The 21949-nt window shown below is 43.3% G+C and overlaps 1 protein-coding gene across 1 annotated transcript in view; it reads right to left on the bottom strand.

The window, feature by feature from the left end:
- Positions 1 to 4402: 4402 nt before the first annotated feature.
- Positions 4403 to 21949, bottom strand: part of acat2 (acetyl-CoA acetyltransferase 2) — a 38275-nt gene continuing 20728 nt past the window's right edge. The window contains exons 4-9 of the mRNA XM_067989133.1: positions 19974 to 20091; positions 17938 to 18081; positions 16001 to 16123; positions 15727 to 15881; positions 10005 to 10115; positions 4403 to 8092 (exon numbers count right to left, since the gene is read on the bottom strand). Coding sequence (XP_067845234.1) covers positions 7922 to 8092; positions 10005 to 10115; positions 15727 to 15881; positions 16001 to 16123; positions 17938 to 18081; positions 19974 to 20091 — 822 coding nt within the window. The 3' untranslated portion in view covers positions 4403 to 7921. The remainder of the gene's footprint in view (positions 8093 to 10004; positions 10116 to 15726; positions 15882 to 16000; positions 16124 to 17937; positions 18082 to 19973; positions 20092 to 21949) is intronic.

A 21949-nucleotide genomic window follows, 5' to 3' on the forward strand; every position in this document is an offset into this window, starting at 1 on the left:
CCGCCTCCACACATATAGGTTACCTTTTAGGTCTCTAATTGGCCCTACTCTTTCCTTAGTTATCCTTTTGCTCTTAATGTATTCATAAAACATCTTTGTCGAAACTGCACTGCGTCCAGTATGGGCGGGTCCGCTCTACTGGGATGAGACCGAATCAGACGTAGGTGTTGCAGCTGGAACACTTCTAATTGAGTAGTGCGCCATTCGTTTATCACTGATTATGCTTTGAGCCACGAAAATTGTTCCAGTACAGCTACAACACTGGCATCTACCCGACAATGTGGAAAATTGCCCACATATGTACTGTCCACAAAAGCAGGACAAATTCAATCCGGTGAATTACCGCCCCATCAGTCTACTCTCAATCATCAGCAAAGTGATGGAAGGTGTCGTCGACAGTGCTATCCAGAGGCACTTACTCACCAATAACCTGCTCACCGATGTTCAGTTTGGGTTTCACCAGGACAACTCGGCTCCAGACCTCATTACAGCCTTGGTCCAAACATGGACAAAAGAGCTGAATTCCAAAGGTGAGGTGAGAGTGACTGCCCTTGACATCAAGGCAGCATTTGACCAAGTGTGGCACCAAGGAGCCCTAGTAAAATTGAAGTCAATGCGTATCAGGGGGAAAACTCTGGAATCATACCTAGCACAAAGGAAGATGGTAGTGGTTGTTGGAGGCCAATCATCTCAGCCCCAGGACATTGCTGCAGGAGTTCGTCAGAGGAATGTCCTAGGCCCGACCATCTTCAGCTGCTTCAGCAATGACCTTCCCACCATTATAAGATCAGAAATGGGGATGTTCGCTGATGATTGCACAGTGTTCAGTTCCATTCGCAACCCCTCAGATAATGAAGCATTCCGTGCCCGCATGCAGCGAGACCTGGACAACATCCAGCCTTGGACTGATAAGTGGCAAGTAACATTTGCGCCAGACAAGTGCCAGGCAATGACTATCTCCAACAAGAGAGAGTCTAACCACCTCCCCTTGACATTCAACGGCATTACCATCGCCGAATCCCCCACCATCAACATCCTGGGGGTCACCATTGACCAGAAACTTAACTGGACCAGCTATATAAATACTATGGTTACAAGAGCAGGTCAAAGGCTGGGTATTCTGCCTCTTGACTCCCCACCATCTACAAGGCACAAGTCAGGAGTGTGATGGAATACTCTCCACTTGCCTGGATGAGTGCAGCTCCAACAACACTCAAGAAGCTCGACACCATCCAGGACAAAGCAGCCCGCTTGATTGGCACCCCATCCACCACCCTAAACATTCACTCCCTTCACCACCGGCGCACTGTGGCTGCAGTGTGTACCATCCACAGGATGCACTGCAGCACCTCTACCACCTAGAAGGACAAGAGCAGCAGGCACATGGGAACACCACCAGCTGCACGTTCCCCTCCAAGTCACACACCATCCCGACTTGGAAATATATCGCCGTTCCTTCACCGTCGCTGGGTCAAAATCCTGGAACTCCCTTCCGAACAGCACTGTGGGAGAACGTTCACCATACGGACTGCAGCTGTTCAAGAAGGCGGCTCACCACCACCTTCTCAAGGGCAATTAGGGATGGGCAATAAATGCTGGCCTCGCCAACGACGCCCACATCCCATGAATGAATAAAAAAAATCACGGAGTGATCTGGTGATGCAGAATGCTGGAAGCAGACAGAGTGGACTACCATTGGCAACATTTGGTGAGTGTGGGAATTCAGAGTTGAGCAGTAGACATGCCTAATGGAGTCAGGGTCGAGTGCGACTTATAGCAACCTGATGCCTTGGTCTTAAGCGTGAGCCGAGAGTATGACCTCCACTCCCAGCTCAAACAAAGCCAATTCCTTAAGCCTCCTATGGTGGCGATTACTCTCCATGATCTCCTGGAGTTCTGCGGTGGGGATGGGACGAGACTCTTGGGGAACACCAGGGAGTCTACTGCCTCACTAGTGATGGACGTTATATCATCTGCAGTGGCCACCATCAATTAACTATCGCCCTCCAGGTCGCCACTGCACTCAGTCACTCAACTACCACACAGAATGCAGCGAATGGATCGGTCGTTCCAGCTTACCCTGCCTACACAAGGGTCCTGTCCCCAGGATCCAATGTGAAGGAGTCCCTGGCAGGTTCCTCAAGCCAGGTCTGAGGTAGAGGGCAGCAGCAGATCAGGCCCCAGCCCCCTTCCTGTGGTGCACTTTCCACGCAGAACTTATTACAAGAAGACATTGGGACATCAGAACAAGTGAGCAGAATCTAACAATTAGAGCTGGGACATTCAAGAGCAAAATTAAGGTGCACTTTTTGAGACAAAGGGTAGTTGAAATCTGGAACTATACTCCCCAAAAGGATGTGAATGCTGTGTTTATTGGAATAAGACTGAGATGGATAGATAACTGTTAAGTAAGGGAATACACAATGAATGGGAGGACCCTAGGCAAGACAGAGGGTCAGAGGGATCTTGGTGTGCAAGTTCACAGATCCCTGAAGGCGGCGGAACAGGTAGATAAGGTGGTAAAGAAGGCATATGGGATACTTGCCTTTATTAGCCGAGGCATAGAATATAAGAGCAAGGAGGTTATGATGGAGCTGTATAAAACACTGGTTAGGCCACAGCTGGAGTACTGTGTGCAATTCTGGTCGCCACACTACAGGAAGGATGTGATCGCTTTGGAGAGGGTGCTGAGGAGATTCACAAGGATGTTACCAGGGCTGGAGCGCTTCAGCTATGAAGAGAGACTGGGAAGATTGGGTTTGTTTTCCTTGGAGCAGAGGAGGCTGAGGGGGGACATGATTGAGGTGTACAAAATTATGAGGGGCACAGATAGGATGGATACTAAGGAGCTTTTTCCCTTCGTTGAGGGTTCTATAACAAGGGGACATAGATTCAAGGTAAAAGGCGGGAGGTTCAGAGGGGATTTGAGAAAGAACTTTTTCACCCAGAGGGTGGTTGGAGTCTGGAACTCACTGCCTGAGAGGGTTGTGGAGGCAGGAACCCTCACAACATTCAAGAAGCATTTGGATGAGCACTTGAAATGCCATAGCATACAAGGCTACGGACCAAATGCTGGAATATGGGATTAGAGTAGACAGGGCTGATGGCCGGCGCGGACACGATGGGCCGAAGGGCCTCTATCCGTGCTGTATAACTCTATGACTCTAACCCACTCCTTTACTTCATCAAAGAACTCAATCAAGTTAGTCAAACACGATTTTCCTTTAACAAATCTGACTTTAATTTATTAGCCCGCACTTTTCCATGTGCCAATTAAATTTGTCCCAGATTATTGTCTCTGAAAGTTTCCCCACCACTGACTAATGTCAGGCGACTGGCCTGTAACTGCCAGGTTTATCCGTCTCTTCTTTTTTGAACCGGGGTGTAACATTTGCAATCCTCCAAGACTCCCGCACTATCCCCATATCTAAGGAGGATTGGAACATTGTGGCCAGAGTCTCCGCAATTTCCACCCTTACTTCCCTCAGTCACCTAGGATGCATCCCTTCTGGATCGGGTGACTTTTCTCCTTTGAGTACTGCCAATCTTTTAAGTACCTCCTTTATTTTTATCCTATAAATATCGCTAATACCTCCTCCTTTACTGCTACAATGGCAGCATCCTCTTCTCTAGTGAAGACGGATGTGAAGTATTCATTTAGTACCTCAGCCTTGCCCTCTGCCTCCATTTTGGCAGGTAGAATAAGGAGGCAATATAAGCTAAATGGTACAATTTTAGGGAGTGCAGGAACTACCACATATACCTGGGGGTATATGTGCACAAATCTTTGAAGGTGGCAGGACAAGTTGAGAAGGTTGTTAAAAATGCATATGGGATCCTGGGCTTTATAAATAGAGGCATTGTGTACAAAAGCAAGGAATTAACTTGAACCTTTCTAAAACACTGGTAGCCCTCACTAATGAGATACTGTTAAATAGTGTCGGTGCAGAGATCTTTGTTCCTTGTGACAAAGGAGGTGGGCATTGTTGTAGCCTGTGGTTCTTTATTGCTCTTCTGTCGATAACTGCTGCGATTTTTGAGGAAACCGTTCGACTTTGGAGAAGAAAAGTTCCAGCTCTGGGTAGAAGCAAAGTAATCATTGGTAAATGACCTACGCAATCTGACAACTGATACCACTAATGGACGCTGCACAGATCAAGTTTTCCAAGGGTTGCTGTGACAAATCTTGAACTATTGAACAGTCAACGCGGATCAAAAGGAAAGCTTTCAAAATTCAAATTGCAAAGAAACTGCACATAATGCGCTCATTTTGAATGAATGTGACAGTGGGACATTGAAGTACACATGTTTGAGGAAAAGATGGACAGTCAAATAAGAAATTTTTATTAAATGGAGCAGAGGCCCCTTTTCAGTTCAAAAGAAGTGCTGATTTTAAACTCTATTTATTTATTTATCTAAACTTTATTTTGTGTGTTGTGACATTACATAGAATTACATAGAATATACAGCACAGAAACGGGCCATTTGACCCAACAGATCCATGCCGGCGTTTATGCTCCACACGAGCCTCCTCCATCCCTACATCATCTAACCCTATCAGCATACCCTTATATTAGTTTCTCCCTCGTGTTTATCTAGCTTCCTCTTAAATGCATCTATGCTAGTCGTCTCAACTATTCCTTGTGGTAGCGAGTTCCACATTCTAACCACTTTTTGGATGAAGAAGTTTCTCCTGAATTTCCTATTGGATTTATTAGTGACTATCTTATATTTATGGCCCCTAATTCTGGTCTCCCCTGCAAGTGGAAACATCTTCTCTAAGTCTACCCTATCAAACCCTTTCATAATCTTAAAGACATCTATCAGGTCACCCCTCAGTCTTCTCTTTTCTAGAGAAAAGAGCCCCAGTCTGCTCAATCTTTCCTGATAGGTAAAACCTCTCAGTTCTGGTGTCATCCTCGTAAATCTTTTTTGCACCTTCTCCAGTGCCCCTATATCCTTTTCATAATATGGAGACCAGAACTATTCACAGTACTCCAAGTGTGGTCTAATCAAGGTTCTATACAAGTTTAATGTAACATCTCTGCTTTTCAATTCTATCCCTCTAGAAATGAAACCCAGTGCTTAGTCGAGGCCTTTGTCTGTAAACTGGACTTCGACCTGAACTGCCATCCAGAGCAATGGTCAGTAGACCTGAGTCATACTCTCTTGGAAGGCATTGATAGAAACATTCCTGAACAATAGTCACACACCAAATTGACCCAAGTATTCAGCAAAGGAGCTACATGAGTGTGGTGGTTAAATGTTTAATTTCTCAGTTTGTTTCAGCGATGTCCAAAGAGGTCTGAATAGATATGTTGCAGCCCAGCTCACTAGATGCAGAAACTGCACCATGTGAAGGTGATTTGGATTCATTTTGTATTGGGAACCTCATCCTCATTTTGTGATCTAAGACAGTTTCTCCAGAGATTTTCAAAAACGCAATTTCTGGAGAATGTCAGGCAAGACAGCTTGAAACGCCAAGGCCCATTACAGTGCAGGCACAGACTGCCGTTACTTAGGAGGCATTTTGAATCCTTCTGCTGTTCTAATCTTCGGATACATACGTTTATCTGGTTCATCATTACATGGCTACTTTTTATGTACATGTATGGAGATAAGAAATCTCCTTCCAGCTCCTGGTAGAAAGAGGCATTAAGTCTTTGAAAGGCCAAACAAATGGTGCCTAATGAGACCCTGGGGCCTCCCACTATACCCTGGGGACTCATGCTTTACCCTGGTCCCTCACTATACCCTGACCCCATGTTGTTAGGGATGAGATGAGTTAGCACCCTGCATTATTGTTCTATATATGTGGGTGATTCTCTAGACAGGCTCCATCACTCCCTTTAATGTTCACTCATCCTAGTATAATTCTTACTTCCAGAGTTTTATTTTTGCTCTATAAAGAACCGTATCCCATCTCTACGCGCGATTTAGACATTACAGAGAATTACTTTTATGACATTGAGTTACTCATGCACGGTTAATAAAGTCTCAGAATCTTCAACAGAAATGTTAGTGGAATTGACAATGCCAGTTTGCAAAAGTGCACATGCGCACTTCGGACTGCAGTGTCAATTTCGGCAGTCACTGCTGGCAGCGGTGTAGTCAATAAACATGTATACACACACTCAGGCTATATCTAAATATAGTAGACAAAATGCATTCTTACATTTCTTCAACTTTGGCCTAGAATTTGCTGGAGGGGTAAGCACTGTAAGTTGGATTTTTTTCCTCACCTTTCAGCTCCAATTAATTTTACACCGGAAATTGCTGGAAGTGCAAGTTGATAATGGCGCAGTGGCGAGGTCAACGGGGCATCTGGGACCTTGGTGAACTACAGGACCGTAACCGATTAAATTTGAGGATTTGAATTTGAACCTCAGCTCATTTCCTGCAGAAACCCTCATTAATATGTCTTTTGTTACCTCTAGTCTCGACTATTCCAATGCTCTCTTGTCCGGCCTCCCACCTTGCACCCTCCCTAAACTTGAGCTCATCCAAAACTCTGCTGTCCGTATCATATCCCTCCATGTCCAGTTCAACCATCACCACTGCGTTCCCTGAGCTATATTGGAAACGCTGCGATTTTAAAATTCTCATCCTTGTTTTCAAATCACTCCCTATCTCTGTAACCTCCTCCGGTCCTACAACCCTCCAAGATCTTTGTACTCCTCCAATTCTGTCCTCTTGCGCAACCTCGATTTTTTTTTCTCCACCATTGGTGGCCGTGCCTTCAGCTACCTAGGCCTTATGCTCTGAAATTCCATCCCTAAACCTCTCTACCTCTCTCTTCTCCTTTAAGATGCTCCTTAAAACCTAACTCACCTGTCCTAATATCTCCTTATGTGGCTTGGTGTCAAATTTTGTTTGCTAATCACTCCTGTGAAGCGTCTTGGGATGTTTTACTAAGTTGACGTACTATATAACTGCAAGTTGTTGTGGTTAGCAAAGCTCTGAAGTGGCAGCTTGGATATCTGATCATTCAAATGAAGTTTATTAAAATACCGAATTACATGCAGGGAAATGTGTTTTTTTGCCTATGGAACATGACGCATAAACATGAATAAGACAGCCTCCTGCCCAGGATTCAGATTGTTTTTTAATTCATGAAATTCAGGAACCAAAGCCAACTGCTGCCTACAAGTGAAAGCTATATATTTTTTAGTAATTCACAAAAAAATCAAATTTGATGATCTTCCTCCCTGCTGGTCAGAAAGATTTCTTGATTTGCCAGCCAGCCCAAGTATTCTCCATCAGTGCCATTCGTGTACAGTAAAGCACTTTCCAAGCTGTGCTCTCTGTTTCCATTCAGTTCTATCATTTAGTTGTATTCCCTAATACATTTTTTTCTAAGAAGGATTTACTTACTTTTATAATTTCCCCAGTTTAACTTGCATCCTGGTTGTGTGCTTTATATGGCATTTGCAGAACAATTATCATTAATTGCTAACTAGTTTCAAAGTGGAAGGCCATTGGAAACATAAATTACCACATTAACAGGGTTCTTATGCCATGAAATAGCAGCCCTAACTTTCTACGGCAAGTTTAATTTTTTTACAGCACAAATGCAGCAATTTCTCAATACTCATGGGGAGGTTGATGGTGAGCTCTGGTTTTTGCGAAGCTAACAACACAGCAACTTGTGGTGATTCGTAACTCACAGCGTATTTGCTCCTCGCCACAAATTGCATTTTTTTTTAAAAGCACACTAATAATATCTTGTATGCCTTTAATTCGCTGCTATTTTACCAGCAAATTCTTGACCAACATGTTGAAGGAGCATAATCAATCATTGACAACAGAATGCAATCACCTTTTTATTTTGTTAAGGTAAAGCAGCTGTGTGAAATGCCTGCTTAGTTTTATCCAGCACCTTGAGTGCAGGGTTTTGTTGCAGCAAAAGCTCAAATTTGGTTCATTGCCTTTCAACACACATTGCTATTCCCATACCACCACCAATACACAAAGCAGCGATCCCATGCTTTCCTCCTGTTCTCTCCAGTGCGTAGAGAAGGGTGACCAGGATGCGGCACCCAGACATTCCCAGGGGGTGACCTAAAGCAATAGCGCCACCTTGGATGTTTACCTACAAAAACACAATTAGTTCCAATGTCAATCAAAACAACTTGTTTTCTAAGTAAAAGTTACTTTATCCTAGAACTTTAACACTGATTTATCAATCTCCCTGTACCCAATTCTGCTGAAGGCAGTAAGTTGTGTGGGGGTATAGTTCTATGTCCTGGTATCTGGGTGGTAAGTGGGATAATCACAGCTGGCTCAGTAGAGTAATTTAAAACCTAATAAATATATCTCTTCCAGCTAATAAAGATATCTGCATTAATATTATGTTCTAGGCTATTTGACAGGTGACTGCAAACCCTGGTAGGGGTAGCCTTGGTTGGAAGCATACAATTACAGAGATTAAGTGAATGGGCAAAACTGGCAAATGGATTTCAATGTAGTCAAGTGTGAAGTCATCCACTTTGGACCTAAAAAGGATAGATCTTTCTTAATGGTGAAAAGCTCAAGACAGTGGAGGTCCAGAGACTTAAGGGTCCATGTACATAGATGATTAAAATGTTAAGGGCAGGTACAGAAAATAATCAAAGAGGCTAATGGAATGCTGGCCTTTATATCTAGAGGACTAGAATACAAGGGGGTAGATGTTATGCTAAAGCCCTGGTTAGACCACACCTGGAGTCTGTGTTCAGTTCTGGGCACCGCACCTTAGGAAGGATATGTTGGCCTTGGGGGGAGTGTAGATTTACTAGAATGATACCTGGACTCCAAGGGTTAAATTACGAGGAGAGATTACACAAACTAGGGCTGTATTCCCTGGAATTTAGAAGATTAAGGGGTGATCGATCGAAGTTTAAGATATTAAGGTGAACTGATATGGTTTCTTTCTATCCACCCTTTCCGCTGGTTGGGAAGTCTAGGACTAGGGGACATAGCCTAAAAATGAGAGCCAGGACTTTCTGGAGTGAAGTTAGGAAATACTTCTACCACGCAAAGGGTGGTAGAAGTTTGGAACTCTCTTCCGCAAACAGCAGTTGATGCTAGCTCAACTGTTAATTTTAAATCTGAGATTGATAGATTTTTGTTAACCAAGGGTATTAAGGTACATGGGGCTAAAGCACAGATCAGCCATGATCTCACTGAATGGCGGGACAGGCTCGAGGGGCTAACTGGCCTACTTCTGTTCCTATGTTGGGATATGATCATAAGCTATACAGAAACTGCAACAACATCACCAATTACTAGATTATGGGGCTCTTTTAATAGGAATGTCCAGCAGTGAGCAAAAGGTTTGTTGAAATTCATTGAGAGAGAGTTAAGAGTACAATTGAAAAGTTCTTTGATGGATAAATGAACTGAGCAACAGAAGCTCCCAGGTCTGATCTGTGCTGCATTAGCTAAACTCAGCCAGAACATTGACAACTGGCCTCAGCCCACCAGAAAGGGAGGCGGAAAAAACACAGCAAGGATTCTTCCCTCTAATTCACAAATAACCCTTTGTTGGAAAGCGAATGTGTGAACGCTCAGTGGCTCGGCTATGGCACCCCCACATTTGAATAGCCCACTGCTACTCACTGACTTGGCTAACAGATGAAGAAGTGGCACTTGGGCAAAGTAACAGAGGGTGGCTAATGCTCATGCACCCATACTCCAGTAAGACCTGGCACTTTTAGGAGCGTAGGGGGAAGAGGGAATTAGATATAAAAACACACTGCCTTAAGTCCGCAAAGCTAAAGTTGTCAACTGATCTGTAATGGTGCAGTGATATTCTCTGATGCTTCAGATACAAAATATGCCTCAAACAAGGGTCTGTTTCTGTTACCACACCAACTCCTGTCTAGCATTTCATTCTGCTCCAATATAAATATATCTAGTCATCATTGAGATTGCTATAAAACTCATTTGCTTTTGCAATACCTTTCTTTTCCAGGTAAACCATCTCAATTAATTTTAAAAGGATTTTTGTATCTACATCTCACCTTTTCTGGGTTTAAACCCAGCTCCTTGACAACAGCGACTGACTGTGCTGCGAAAGCTTCATTAATTTCAAACAGATCAACTTCATCTAGTGTCCAGCCAGCCTTCTCCACCTAGTAAATTTAACAAGTCAGTAAATGGAACCCGCAGCTCAGCAGTGATTTTACACAAATTGTGTTCCTCTGGGTATTGAAAATATTGAGGCTGTTTTTAACGTTAAAAAAACTGTTACAAGATGCTGGGTAGATTTGTTAGAGGGAATTCATTATCATGGGTGGCAACAGCAAAAAGGTCATGAATTCATCTGGTCAGTACAGCAACTCATGTTAGGGAGCTAAAATGTAAAAGCGAGCTTTTCCCACAATGCCACATCTTTTCTCCCCCCATGAAGCTTTGTGCTGACTTATTCTCATCTGCAAGACGTATGACAGCACTACTGAGCAAGTCACAGACAGTGCATTTGTGTGACGGAAGCATCGAATTAGTGATGCAGGTGGGCACACAGGAGGTCACGGAGTTAAGAGACTGAACAAAAAGAAACACATACTTAGAAATATATACAGAATTGCAGCTGGTGACTGTGACAGAAACCATATTTTTGCCTGGATTGATTTGAATTCCTTATTACTTGTAACAAAACATGAGGGGTAAATAATCACATGGAAAATGACCAATCTGTTTGACACTTTCAATTTGGAAACCAGACAGGCTGCCTGGGTTGATATCAATATTTGTGTCAGTAGGTGTATTTGACTGGTACCTGTTGAAATAAAAAATGGTTTTAATATGCCATTATTGATTGAATGCAGAAGCACACTTTACTGCTTTACAGTATCTATGATGGCTGTCCAATTATATTAAGATATTTTAACTGGGGGAACAAATGTCCAATCCCACTGTCAAAGAATGTCTATCTAATTTTAATTATGAGAAATGCTGTCCTTTGTGAATGAGCTTTGTTTCAGTAAAACTTCAAAGGATTTAGACTATGGGTGAGGGTCTGGGCAAGTTGACTCTCATTGCATTGTACCACATAAGATCCAGTTATGCTGAAAGATAGCTCAGGGGAAGGATCTTCATTACATTTGATAAATGTATAAAAACAACTACATGCATTTATATTTAACACAGGAAAATGTCCCAAGGCACTTCACGGAAGCATAATCAGACAAAAATTGACACCAAGCCAAAGAAGGAAATATTAGGAGAAGTGACAAAGGTTATAAGGAAGGTCTTAAAGAATGCGAGCAAGGTGGAGAGATGGAGTATAGTGAAGGATAGCAAAGTTTGTAATACACTGTTTCATGTTGAATACTGTTCCGTAACTGACTTTATTTACAACAACTTGCATTAATACAGCGCTTTTAATGTAGAAAAAAGTCCCCAGGCACTTCACAAAGGCATAAGGAACAACATGACGCTGAGCCAAAGAAGGAGCTATGGATGATCAAAAGTTTGGTTTTAAGAAGGGTCTTAAAGGTAGAGAGGTAGATGAAGGGGTTTAAGGAGGGAACTCCAGAATATGGGGCCTAGGCGGCTGAAGGCATAGCTGCCAATGTTATGGCGAAGGGAGGGGAATACACAAGAGGCCAGAGTCAGAGCAATGGAGAATTCCCAGGGGGCCTGGTGGGGTGGGGGTAGGTAGATAGATATAGTGAGGGGTGAGCACATGGAGGGATTTAAACACAAGCATGACAATTTTAAATCTGAGACATTGAGAGCCAGTGTAAGTCAGTGAGGGAAAAGGGTGATAGGAGAGTGGTACTTGGTGCAGGACATAAGAAGAGTAGGCCATACGGCCCCTCGAGCCAGCTCTGCCATTCAGTAAGATCACAGCTGCACTTTCCTGCCCTATCCCCATATCCCTTGATTGCCTTGGTGTCCAAAAATCTATCGATCTCAGTCTTGAACATACTCAATGACTGAGCATCCACAGCCCTCTCGGGTAGAGAATTCCAAAGATTCACATCCCTCTGAGGGAAGGAATTTTTCCTCATCTCGGTCCTAAATGGCTGACCCCTTATCTTGAGACTATGACCTTTAGTTCTAGATTCTCCAGGCAGGGGAAACAGCCTCTCAGCATCTACCCTATCAAGTCAGAGTGTTTTCTGCCCCTTGTTATTTCTTAGCTCCACCCATACTGATTTTACATCCTGATTTTCTGAGCTAAGATCCTTTCTCACTACTGCCTTTATCTCCTCCTTTATTATCAGGGCTCCCCCCCACCTCCTCCTTTTCCATTTGGCCTATCTTTTCTAAAAGTCCAGTACCCTGGAATATTTAGTTTCCAAACTTAGTCTCCCTGCAACCACATAGGCTATTAGATCAAACCTATTTATCTGTATTTGTGCCATTAATTTATCTATCTTGTTACAAATGTTTCATGCATTCAGATATAGCGCCTTAATTTTAACTTTTTACTACTTTTTCCTGATGTGACCTTAGTCACTAATGCCCTATTACTCTCTGTCTCTTCCTGACACACTCTGCTTGTTTTCACCCAAATCGCTGCTCCGCTCTACAGCCTTAACTTTTCTCTTTAGACTGATAAATTTACCCTTACCTGAACCCTCCCCCCAACTTTAGTTTAAAGCCCTATCTACTGCCCAAGTTATTTGATTCACCAGGACACTGGTCCCTGCCCAGTTTAAGTGGAGCCTGTCCCAACGGAACAGTTCTCTCTTTCCCCAGTACTGGTGCCAGTCCCTCATGAATTGAAACCCCTGCTTCCTACACCACACTTTCGGCCATGCATTTAACCATCTAATCTGTTTGTCCCTATGCCAATTTGCGTGTGGCTTAGGTAGTAAGGCAGAGATTACTACCTTTGAAGGTTCTGCTTTTTAATTTGATACTAGCTCCTCAAACTCCCTCAGGACAGGATATAGGCAGCACTGTTCTGGATGAGTTGGTTTACAGAAGGCGGAGAATGGGAGGCCGTCTAGGAGAACACTGGAATAATTGAGTCTGGAAGCATTGATGGGGGTTTCGTTGGCAGATGGCCTGAAGTAGGGACAGAAGCCGTTAATGGAAGTAGCTAGTTTTTGTGATGGAGAGGGTATGGGGTCGGAAGCTCAGCGCGGAGCTGAATAGGAGGCCAAAGTTAGTTCAACCTGAGAAGGTGGCAAGAGTACACAGCTTTAGTGGGGGACAAAAACTATAGTGTTGGTCTTCCCAGTGTTTAGCTGAGTGAAATTGTGGCTCATCCAAGAATGGAGCAGTCTGACAACACAGAGGCAGTGGATGGGTCAAGAGAGGTGGTGGAGAGGTAGAGCTATGTGTCATCAGAGAACATATGGAAACTGATTTCATGTCTTCAGATGATGTCACCAAGGGGCAACAGTTAGATAAAGAAGTGGAGGGGCCAAGGATAGTTCCTTGGAGGATTTGTGAGGTGAACAATGTGGTGATGGAAAGAGAAGCCATTGCTCAGGAGATGCTTTAGCTACGATGAGTGGAACAAAGCGAGGACAGTCCTACCAAACTGCACAACGGAGGTAAGCTGCTGAAGAAGGATCTAAGGCTGCAGAGAGGCTGTGGATGGATAATGCATCATGGTCAGTCACAGAAAACGTAATTCCTGACTTTAATTAAGGCCATTTTGTCATAGGGGGAGGGGCAGAAACCTGATTGGAGAGATTCAAACAGAGTTGTGGGAAAGAAGTGCACGGATTTGGAAACATGTTCAAGGACTTTGATCTATTGGGATCATAATTTACTAGGACAGAGGGGTCAAGGGTGTTTTTTTTTTGAGAGAGGTTGACAATAGCAAATTTGAAAGGGAGGGTAATAGCGGTTAAGGAGAGGAAACAGTTTACAATGTCAGCTAGCATGGGCGCCAGGAACAGAAGTATAACTAGAAAATTATACCCTTATAATCCAGGCTTCAAACCAACAATAACTAGAAAATGATATATTTATAATCCAAGTACCAAGCTTCACCCCAACCAAATCTAGGAGAGCGGGGAGAACCACGGGAGAGGCCTGAGAATTAAAAAGAGCGGCTGCAGCAGAATCGGCAGAGGCATAAAACAAATACCGAGAGAATTTGAGAAAGTAACGTCACATTTGAGAAAGTGAAGTCACAGTAAACGAGGGTATGTAGATTAAGAAATAGTTTAAAACAATCGGATAAATTAATTAATTACTAATTTCAAATCACATTAAATCCATTTACTAATAGTTAAATAAGTAAATATATAAATAAATGAGTAAATAATTAGATCTAAGGAGATAAAATAAACTAAGTCGGGAATACTAACACTAAAGGGATAGGAATTATATTAAATAAGAATCTGGTATACATAAATAAATAAGGGTTAAAGGGGCACTAAGATAAAACATATATATAAAAAAATAAATACAAGTAGACTCTAAACAGAATGGAGGGACAGCTGAGACCCATTGTTTGCAATTCCTGTGCCATGTGGGAATTCCAGGACGCTTCAGGTGTCCTGGGTAACCATGTGTGCAGGAAGTGCCTCCAGCTGCTCGAGCTCAAGCTCAGGGTTTCTGAGCTTGAGGAGCGCTGGAATCACTGCAGGGCATATAGGAGGCTGAAAATTTCCTCTGTTTTGATAGAGTAAATAAGGAGAAACTGTTTCCAGTAGCAGAAGGGTCGATACACAGAGGACACAGATCAGTGATAGGCAAAAGGCGACATGAGGAAACATTTTTTTACACAGCGAGTTGTAATGATCTTGAATGTACTGCCTGAAAAGGTGGTAGAAGCAAATTCAATACTAACTAACTTTCAAAAGGGAATTAGATAAATACTTGAAGGGAAAAAATTTACAGGGCTATGGGAAAAGAGCAGGGGACTGCGACTAATTAGATAGATCTTCCAAAGAGCTGGCACAGGCATGATGGGCCGAATGGCCTCCTCCTGTGCTGTACTGATTTGTTATGATCTGGAATACATTGTCTGAAAGGATGGTGGAAGCAGATTACATAGAACGTACAGCACAGAAACAGGCCATTCGGCCCAACAGGTCCATGCGTTTATGCTCCACATGGGCCTCATCCCACCCTTCATCTTACCTCTCTTCCAAAGAGCCGGCACAGGCACGATGGGCCGAATGGCCACCTTCTGTGTTGTATCATTCTATAATTCTAAAACAATACCCTTATAATCCAGGGAACAGTCTTTAACTCAACTATAACTAGGAAATTATTCCCATATAATGTAACTCAGTGAGGACAGGGGTGATGGTGAGCAGGACTTGGTATGGGATATGGGATAGGACAAGATGGCAGAGCTTTGGATCAATTTAAGCTTTTGGAGGGTGGAAAATGGAAGACTGTCCAAGATAGTATTGGAATAGTTGAATCTGAAGGTTAACATTTTAAATATTAGCATTTCAAACTGTCACAGTCATCAGAGTAATTTGATTTCAAGAAAACAAGGCATTACTAGCAGCCTGACATCTACTGATTTCCATTTTGAAACTCTGAAGCGAGAATAGTCTCCTTTTTGACCTTAGTGTTTTTTCTCTATAAAAATCATACGCAATAAAGACAGAACTTTCTGTTTTCTGAAAGGGAAAAGTTCTTCTACTGATTTCCCTTGTGAAATTATCTGACTTCTCCAATGAAATAACCAAGAAAGAAAGAAATTAAATATTCTGCTATACTTTGCTTCACTGTGTATGGTATATGCAATAAAATAGGGCCTAGTATTAATGCACGAAGCTCTGAAACAACTTGCTTAATAACTTGTCTTACCGCTTTTCTTATTGCTGGTATAGGGCCAATCCCCATCATATCAGGATCCAAACCAGCCTGAGCCCAGGATACAACACGTGCCAAAGGTGTCAGATTTCTTTCAAGAGCTTCTGATTTCTTCATCAGAATTACAGCTGCAGCCCCATCATTTATACCTGCAGCAACAGGAACAGGAACCAAAGTAACATCAGTCCAGTTACTGTGGCAGCCAGTCAACTCTGCTCGGGAGATGGGGACGACTATCTGAGATTTAAAGGGAAGGCACCTCACTCACCTGATGAATTAGCAGCAGTGACGCTGCCCGTCCCATCGCTTAAAAAACATGGCTTCAGTTTCGACATCACTTCATAGCTGCTCCCGTGACGGGGAAATTCATCAGCTGACACTTCAATAGAGCCTGAAGAGAGATATGTTTATGTCCAGTTATGTAAAAGCAGAAGCCAACACTGAACACTCAAAACAATACGAGACAGACCCCTGGTGAAGTGTCATTGTTGGTGTCTTTTCTATGTGAAAACCATCAAAACTAAAATCTACTTCACACCCCAACATGTATTCAGAACAAAAGGATGAAATGCATGTATGATGGATCCAGTTTCACTGTCCTAGTACCCTGAATTTGTATTTTTGAGTGATTTTCCTTATTCGTGATACAGGACATGTCTAATAAAATGATCCAGGGTCTGTTTTACTGTAGTCTGTACAGAGCTGGCGGCTGAAGTCGGGAATGTATAACATCCCATTAGTGCAGTAGAGGTTCTCCAAGGGAGCTTTACTCTGATTTTGCTGGCGCCTTCAGAGGGAGAAGCTACAATGACCATCAACTAAAATAGCCCAGCATTTGTACATGTGCTAATTTGACAGAAATGCAGTTATGTATAGCTGGTAGGATTGGATGCATTCAAATTGGGTTTATCATCCATTCATCTGGTACACAAGGAGCAAATAGGAGAAAAGCATTTTATTAGCAAGCACTGACATCCTTCACCTGCCAAAACAACTAGCGGAGACAGAATATGCCACCATAATATTAAACTTCAGGAGTGAGCAACTGTGGCCACCCAGCCCTGGTAATCCGGCCCTTGACGCCCAGATGACTCCGTCCTATTTGTCTTTTTATTTCTTATTCACTGGTTTGAATTTTGTGGGCCTAGAGGTCTCGATAGGGATAAATTCCAAATCAGAACACCAAGAGCTGATAGTATCAGCAACTCGAGATCTATGCAAATTAAGTTACATGGGTTCAAATATGCAAATTAACAGGATCATGTATTTAAATATGCACATTAGTGGGAACAGGGATTTAGACTTTATAGGACTGAGGCTCCATGAAGACATTTTGCTAAGATGAAGAAGTCATAACAGTGCCCTCTTAATTTGCTTTGGTTGTTACATATGACATCCCAAAAGCCTGGTTACTACTATAAATGTCTGAAAGAAACAATTAATACTTATAATTTGATTGGTACTCTAACTTGAACTCAGCTTTACACATATCCCACAGAATTGCAGCAGCAATCAGTGTCAATTAGAGACACAAAGGGGGCAGAGGCCTACAGTGGTATAGGCCACACCATAAACCTGTGACATCAGTACTGAGCTCTGTATACACTCACTTGCTGCAGAGCAGCCCTGAGTGGCTGTGATGCAGTCACAGTGCTCATTACCCATGCTGTCAGTGTGTATACAGACTGGGTGTGGCTGTGGGCTTTTGCAATCACCACAGGAATAATTGCCGCCAGCTCCCTTCAAAGGCTTGGCTGTTGAATGCTGTACAGACCAGGAGGGTCAGAGGTTCGATCCGCATCTTCATGCTGACCTGCCTGATGCAATTGGTCTTGGTGCTCCTGAGGCCAGGGAAAGGCTCAGATAAAGTTCCTGCTGCTGACTGCCATCCAGTGGCTGCTGCTGAGAGTGAGAGTGTGTGTGAACACTGGGCTAGATCAAGCTACGGTTTGGCTTGGTTGAGGTGTCCCCTCCACAATCAACATGCACTGTCAAGGGTGACAGATGAAAGAATATATAATTAGGGTTAAGTATCAACAAAAGGACCCCAGCATTAAGCAGCACTTTCAGGCGAGGAAAAGGGAAATGACATGGAGACTGAAACCACCTCCCCTGCACTCCAGCCCCTCTCCCCCAATAAACAGAGCTGATCCACTGACCAATATCAAAGATCGCACTACCTCCCAGGAGAAATCGCACTATTACCTTTTCTAGATGGGACAGAGACGGGGACAATTTCTTTCTCAAAAAATCCTGCTTTTTGCGCCGCCTCAGTTCTTTTCTGGGACTGTACAGCAAACCTGTCCTGTTTCTCTCGGCTCACGTTCCACTTTTTGGCCACGTTCTCGGCTGCACAAGGAGAAGGAGAAGAACAACAAAATAAAACACTGTGCTGTAAAAATGATGCTGCTCTACGATCAGCCGCCACCCAATTGTGGAAATGATGATCGGGCAGTGTGTACAACGGACAGATGATCCAATATTGCTTGTTTTGCACTATCGCCCAAAGTCAAAATTACTCCCCTTAGCTGAGAACTCGGTCCGTGCACTGTGACATATAGTCGCTCAATCTATGATCACTCAACACCATTCCTGTTTAAGCTCATTTTTATTTATTTCTGCTCTTTCAAGCACCTCCTGCAACACGCACTATCCCCGAGCAAAGGCAGTGGCCAAATGACCTATCACTAGGAGTCCCCTGGGGTACTCAAACTTTGAAGTTTTCCCCAGTTCCTGTGTGACAGCCCGACTAAAATCAGCAAACCTTGCTGCAAGGCACGCTGGTGCAGCAGACTTCTATACTGACATGCCCTGTGCGCTGCTACCCAGTGTCCATTCAAATGTCCTTAGTTTCCCCATTATGAATCAGAAGCAGAATTAACTGTTTAACCTGAACAGATTTCAGGCGTAATCCATTTGGACCGTTTGACATTTTTCCTGGCATCTGATTCCATCTGAGAGCTGGTACTTTGTCTGGAGGCAGGTCTGTGAACCAGTTGCGACTAAATTAACTGAATAATAAACAATTAAAGCAGTTTGGGAAGATTCAAAAATCAGTAGGATTGACAGAGGGCCTATTTCCTGATGAGTGCAGTACATCAGACATGTGGGAGGATCTAAAAGGAAAGGAGAGGGGAACAATAACTAAATAAAGTGGGAGATAAGATAAACCTCAAGTGACCAAAATAGTCGTTAGGAAGGCCTCTCAAAAAAAAGCTTAGTGGTAATTTTCCTCTTTAATGTTTGGGCATGGCGTGTCAACATAATGGAAGGCACATGGGTAAACAGAGCATGGTAGATCACACTTCCATAACACAAGCACATCAGACTTTCCCATGTGATGCTCTACACGCAAGTGCGAGAGGAAAGTTACCTCCCCCCTAACCCCTTAAATCCACAGTATTTAAAGGTTTATTTCATCTCCCACTTTATTGAGTTGTTGTTCTCACCCCATCTTCTTAGATTCTTCCACCTGTCTGCTACTTGGTCAAATCAGGAAGTCAGCCTTTGGAAGCACTCTTTGTAACTAAAATATGTAGAAAACAGTAAAGCGCACAGCTGTCCATCCTAGCGATGGCCTCGTCCCTCATTCACTGCTCTACGACCACAATATCACTCTGCATTTGGATTTACAGCTGTAGCTATAACTGGAGCAGAGATAACAGTATGCAGAAGAAAGATTTGCATTTATGTAGTGTCTTTGATGTCCTCAGGATGTTCCAAAGTGCTTCACACCCAATTAAGTACTTTTGAAGTGTAGTCACTGTTGTAATGTAGGGAAATGTGGCACCTAATTTGCACACTGCAAGGTCCCATACACATCAATGAGATAAATGGCCAGTTGATTTGTTTCAGTGATGTTGGTTGAGGGATAAATGTTGGCCAGGGCTCCAGGAGAATTCCATTGCTCTTCGAATAGTGTTAGGGGATCTTTTACTTCTACCTGAAAGGGCAGATGCAGCTTCGGTTTAACGTCACACTGGATAGACTAAACTTCCGACAGTGCAGCACTCCCTCAGTACGGCACTGAAATCTCAATCTCTGCGCTCAAGTCTCTGAAGTGGGATTCTGAGGCGAGAATGCTACCACCGAGCCAAGGCTGACACTTAAAGGATCAAATCGCTCTCAGGGTTGCCATGGCATCCACACGATTCACTCACATGGTGAAAAAATCCTGTTTGTCTGAAATAGCATTTACAGTGCACTGGAGGAGTCTATTCCACATTAGTGGCAGCTCTTACCTGTTATTCCCATGTGGTAGCAGTGAAATGCATCCATTAGACCATCACACAGAATGCTATCCTGAAGCGACACATCCCCCATTTTGACCCCAGCTCTCATCTGTGCCATGTGTGGAGCCTAACGTACAAAAATGAATGCAGCTTTTAGTCTAGCATTTCGCAGTGGGTCCGCATTTGTTACAGGTGCTTGAGATAAGACCTGGTTAAAAACAACTTAAACAGACAAATATCCTAATCTGCATATTGTTATCACTATAAAAAATTGTGCTTTAGACATATAACACTGAACAGATTAAACATTACCGAGGGGAAGCACACACGTGTGTGTGTGGACTGGGTGTAGACAGGTGCTCGTCTATGATGTCCTCTGTGGTCAAATAGCGTGCTGAGACCCATGTTCTCCAAATGGCCAATTGGGTGAGGTACGAGAGGCCTGCTGGTGCTCATGGGGCCGTATTCCAGCAAAGGTCTATGTTTTCAGGAGAGAAGCAGAAGAAAACGATATTTGGTGATTTGGGGGGGGGGGGGGGGAAAGAGGAGAAGGGAAAAAGGACTTTTCCCATGTTCTAAAAAGAAATTGTGTGTATATGAGGGTAACCTATACATTCTGTCTGTGCTTGTGTGAGGGTTAAACTTGGTGCAGTGGGATGAAGAAAATTCATCCCCCCACCGCCCCCTCCTCATCTCTCCTGAAGATGCTGGCTTTTGCTGTGGCTATTCTTCACACTTTTTAAAAGAAAATAAACCTCACGTTGTTCTTTCCTGTGCATTGATACCCACTGGGTTCCACAGGCACTGCTTTCCCTCCAGCATCTCGATCAAATTTGAGCCTAGATGGTGAGTTTTGCTGGGCTATTCGACCACGAAGGACATCACAACAGAGGGTAATCCTGCTCACACCCAATGTCTCCACTTGTTCGAAGACTAGATGGTGATAAGGAGGGGAAGCCCTGGCTGATTTTATTTTTTGAACTTGAAGTGCTGAGGCCAACTGCAGCTCTCCAATTGCTGCAACTGTTAACTCGAGACAGGAATCGACCCAGGGACCTTCTGGTTTATAAATAGTGATACATCAGACAGTATCTTCATCCACCAGGTCAGAGGTTTCCAAGCTTTGTGTCTTCCAGGATTGCATCAGTGTGCACTATCGCACCTTGGGATGTCCCATATAAAGTTTAAATCCTTATTCTCATTTGTATGCTGCTGATACTAACAAATTGTGGTGTTCTGATTTAGGATTGATCCAGCAATGAGGCAACAGTGCTATGAACAGTCCATTCCAAACTTCCAGGTTCACGAAATTCAAATGAGCGAGCAACAAATATGAGCACAATTAGGGCTGAATTGCATGGGCTTCAAGTGCTGGTTTGGCGAGGATCAGAAACTGTTTCTGGCCCCTGGGCCACAATTTTGGAACCCCTGCATGAGTCCGTTGGGAGAATTTGTTGATAGTTTCAGACATTCCAAAAATGTAACAGTTGGACAAACAACATTCTGTAGTGTAGTGGTTATATATTATAAAAAGGATATAGAGGCATTGGAGAAAAAAAAATTACTAGGATGGCACCAGAACTAAGAGGTTATACCTAACAGGAAAGATTGAGAAGGCTGGGGCTCTTTTCTCTAGGAAAAAAGACTGAGGGGTGACCTGATAGAGGTCTTTAAAATTATGAAAGGGTTCGATAGGGTAGTTGTAGAGAAGATGTTTCCACTTGCGGGTGGGACCAGAACTAGAGGCCATAAATATATGATAGTTACTAATAAATCCAATAGGGAATTCAGGAGAAACTGCGAGTGTTTAGAATGTGGAACTCGCTACCACAATGCATAATTGAGGCGACTAGCATAGATGCATTTAAGGGAAAGTTAGATAAACACATGAGGGAGAAAGGAATAGATGGATATGTCGATGGGGTTAAATGAAGAAGGGTGGGAGGAGGCTTGTGTGCAGCATAAACACCAGCATGCTTCTGTGT

This window comes from Heptranchias perlo, chromosome 8, assembly GCF_035084215.1.
Source record: "Heptranchias perlo isolate sHepPer1 chromosome 8, sHepPer1.hap1, whole genome shotgun sequence".
NCBI lineage: Eukaryota > Metazoa > Chordata > Chondrichthyes > Hexanchiformes > Hexanchidae > Heptranchias > Heptranchias perlo.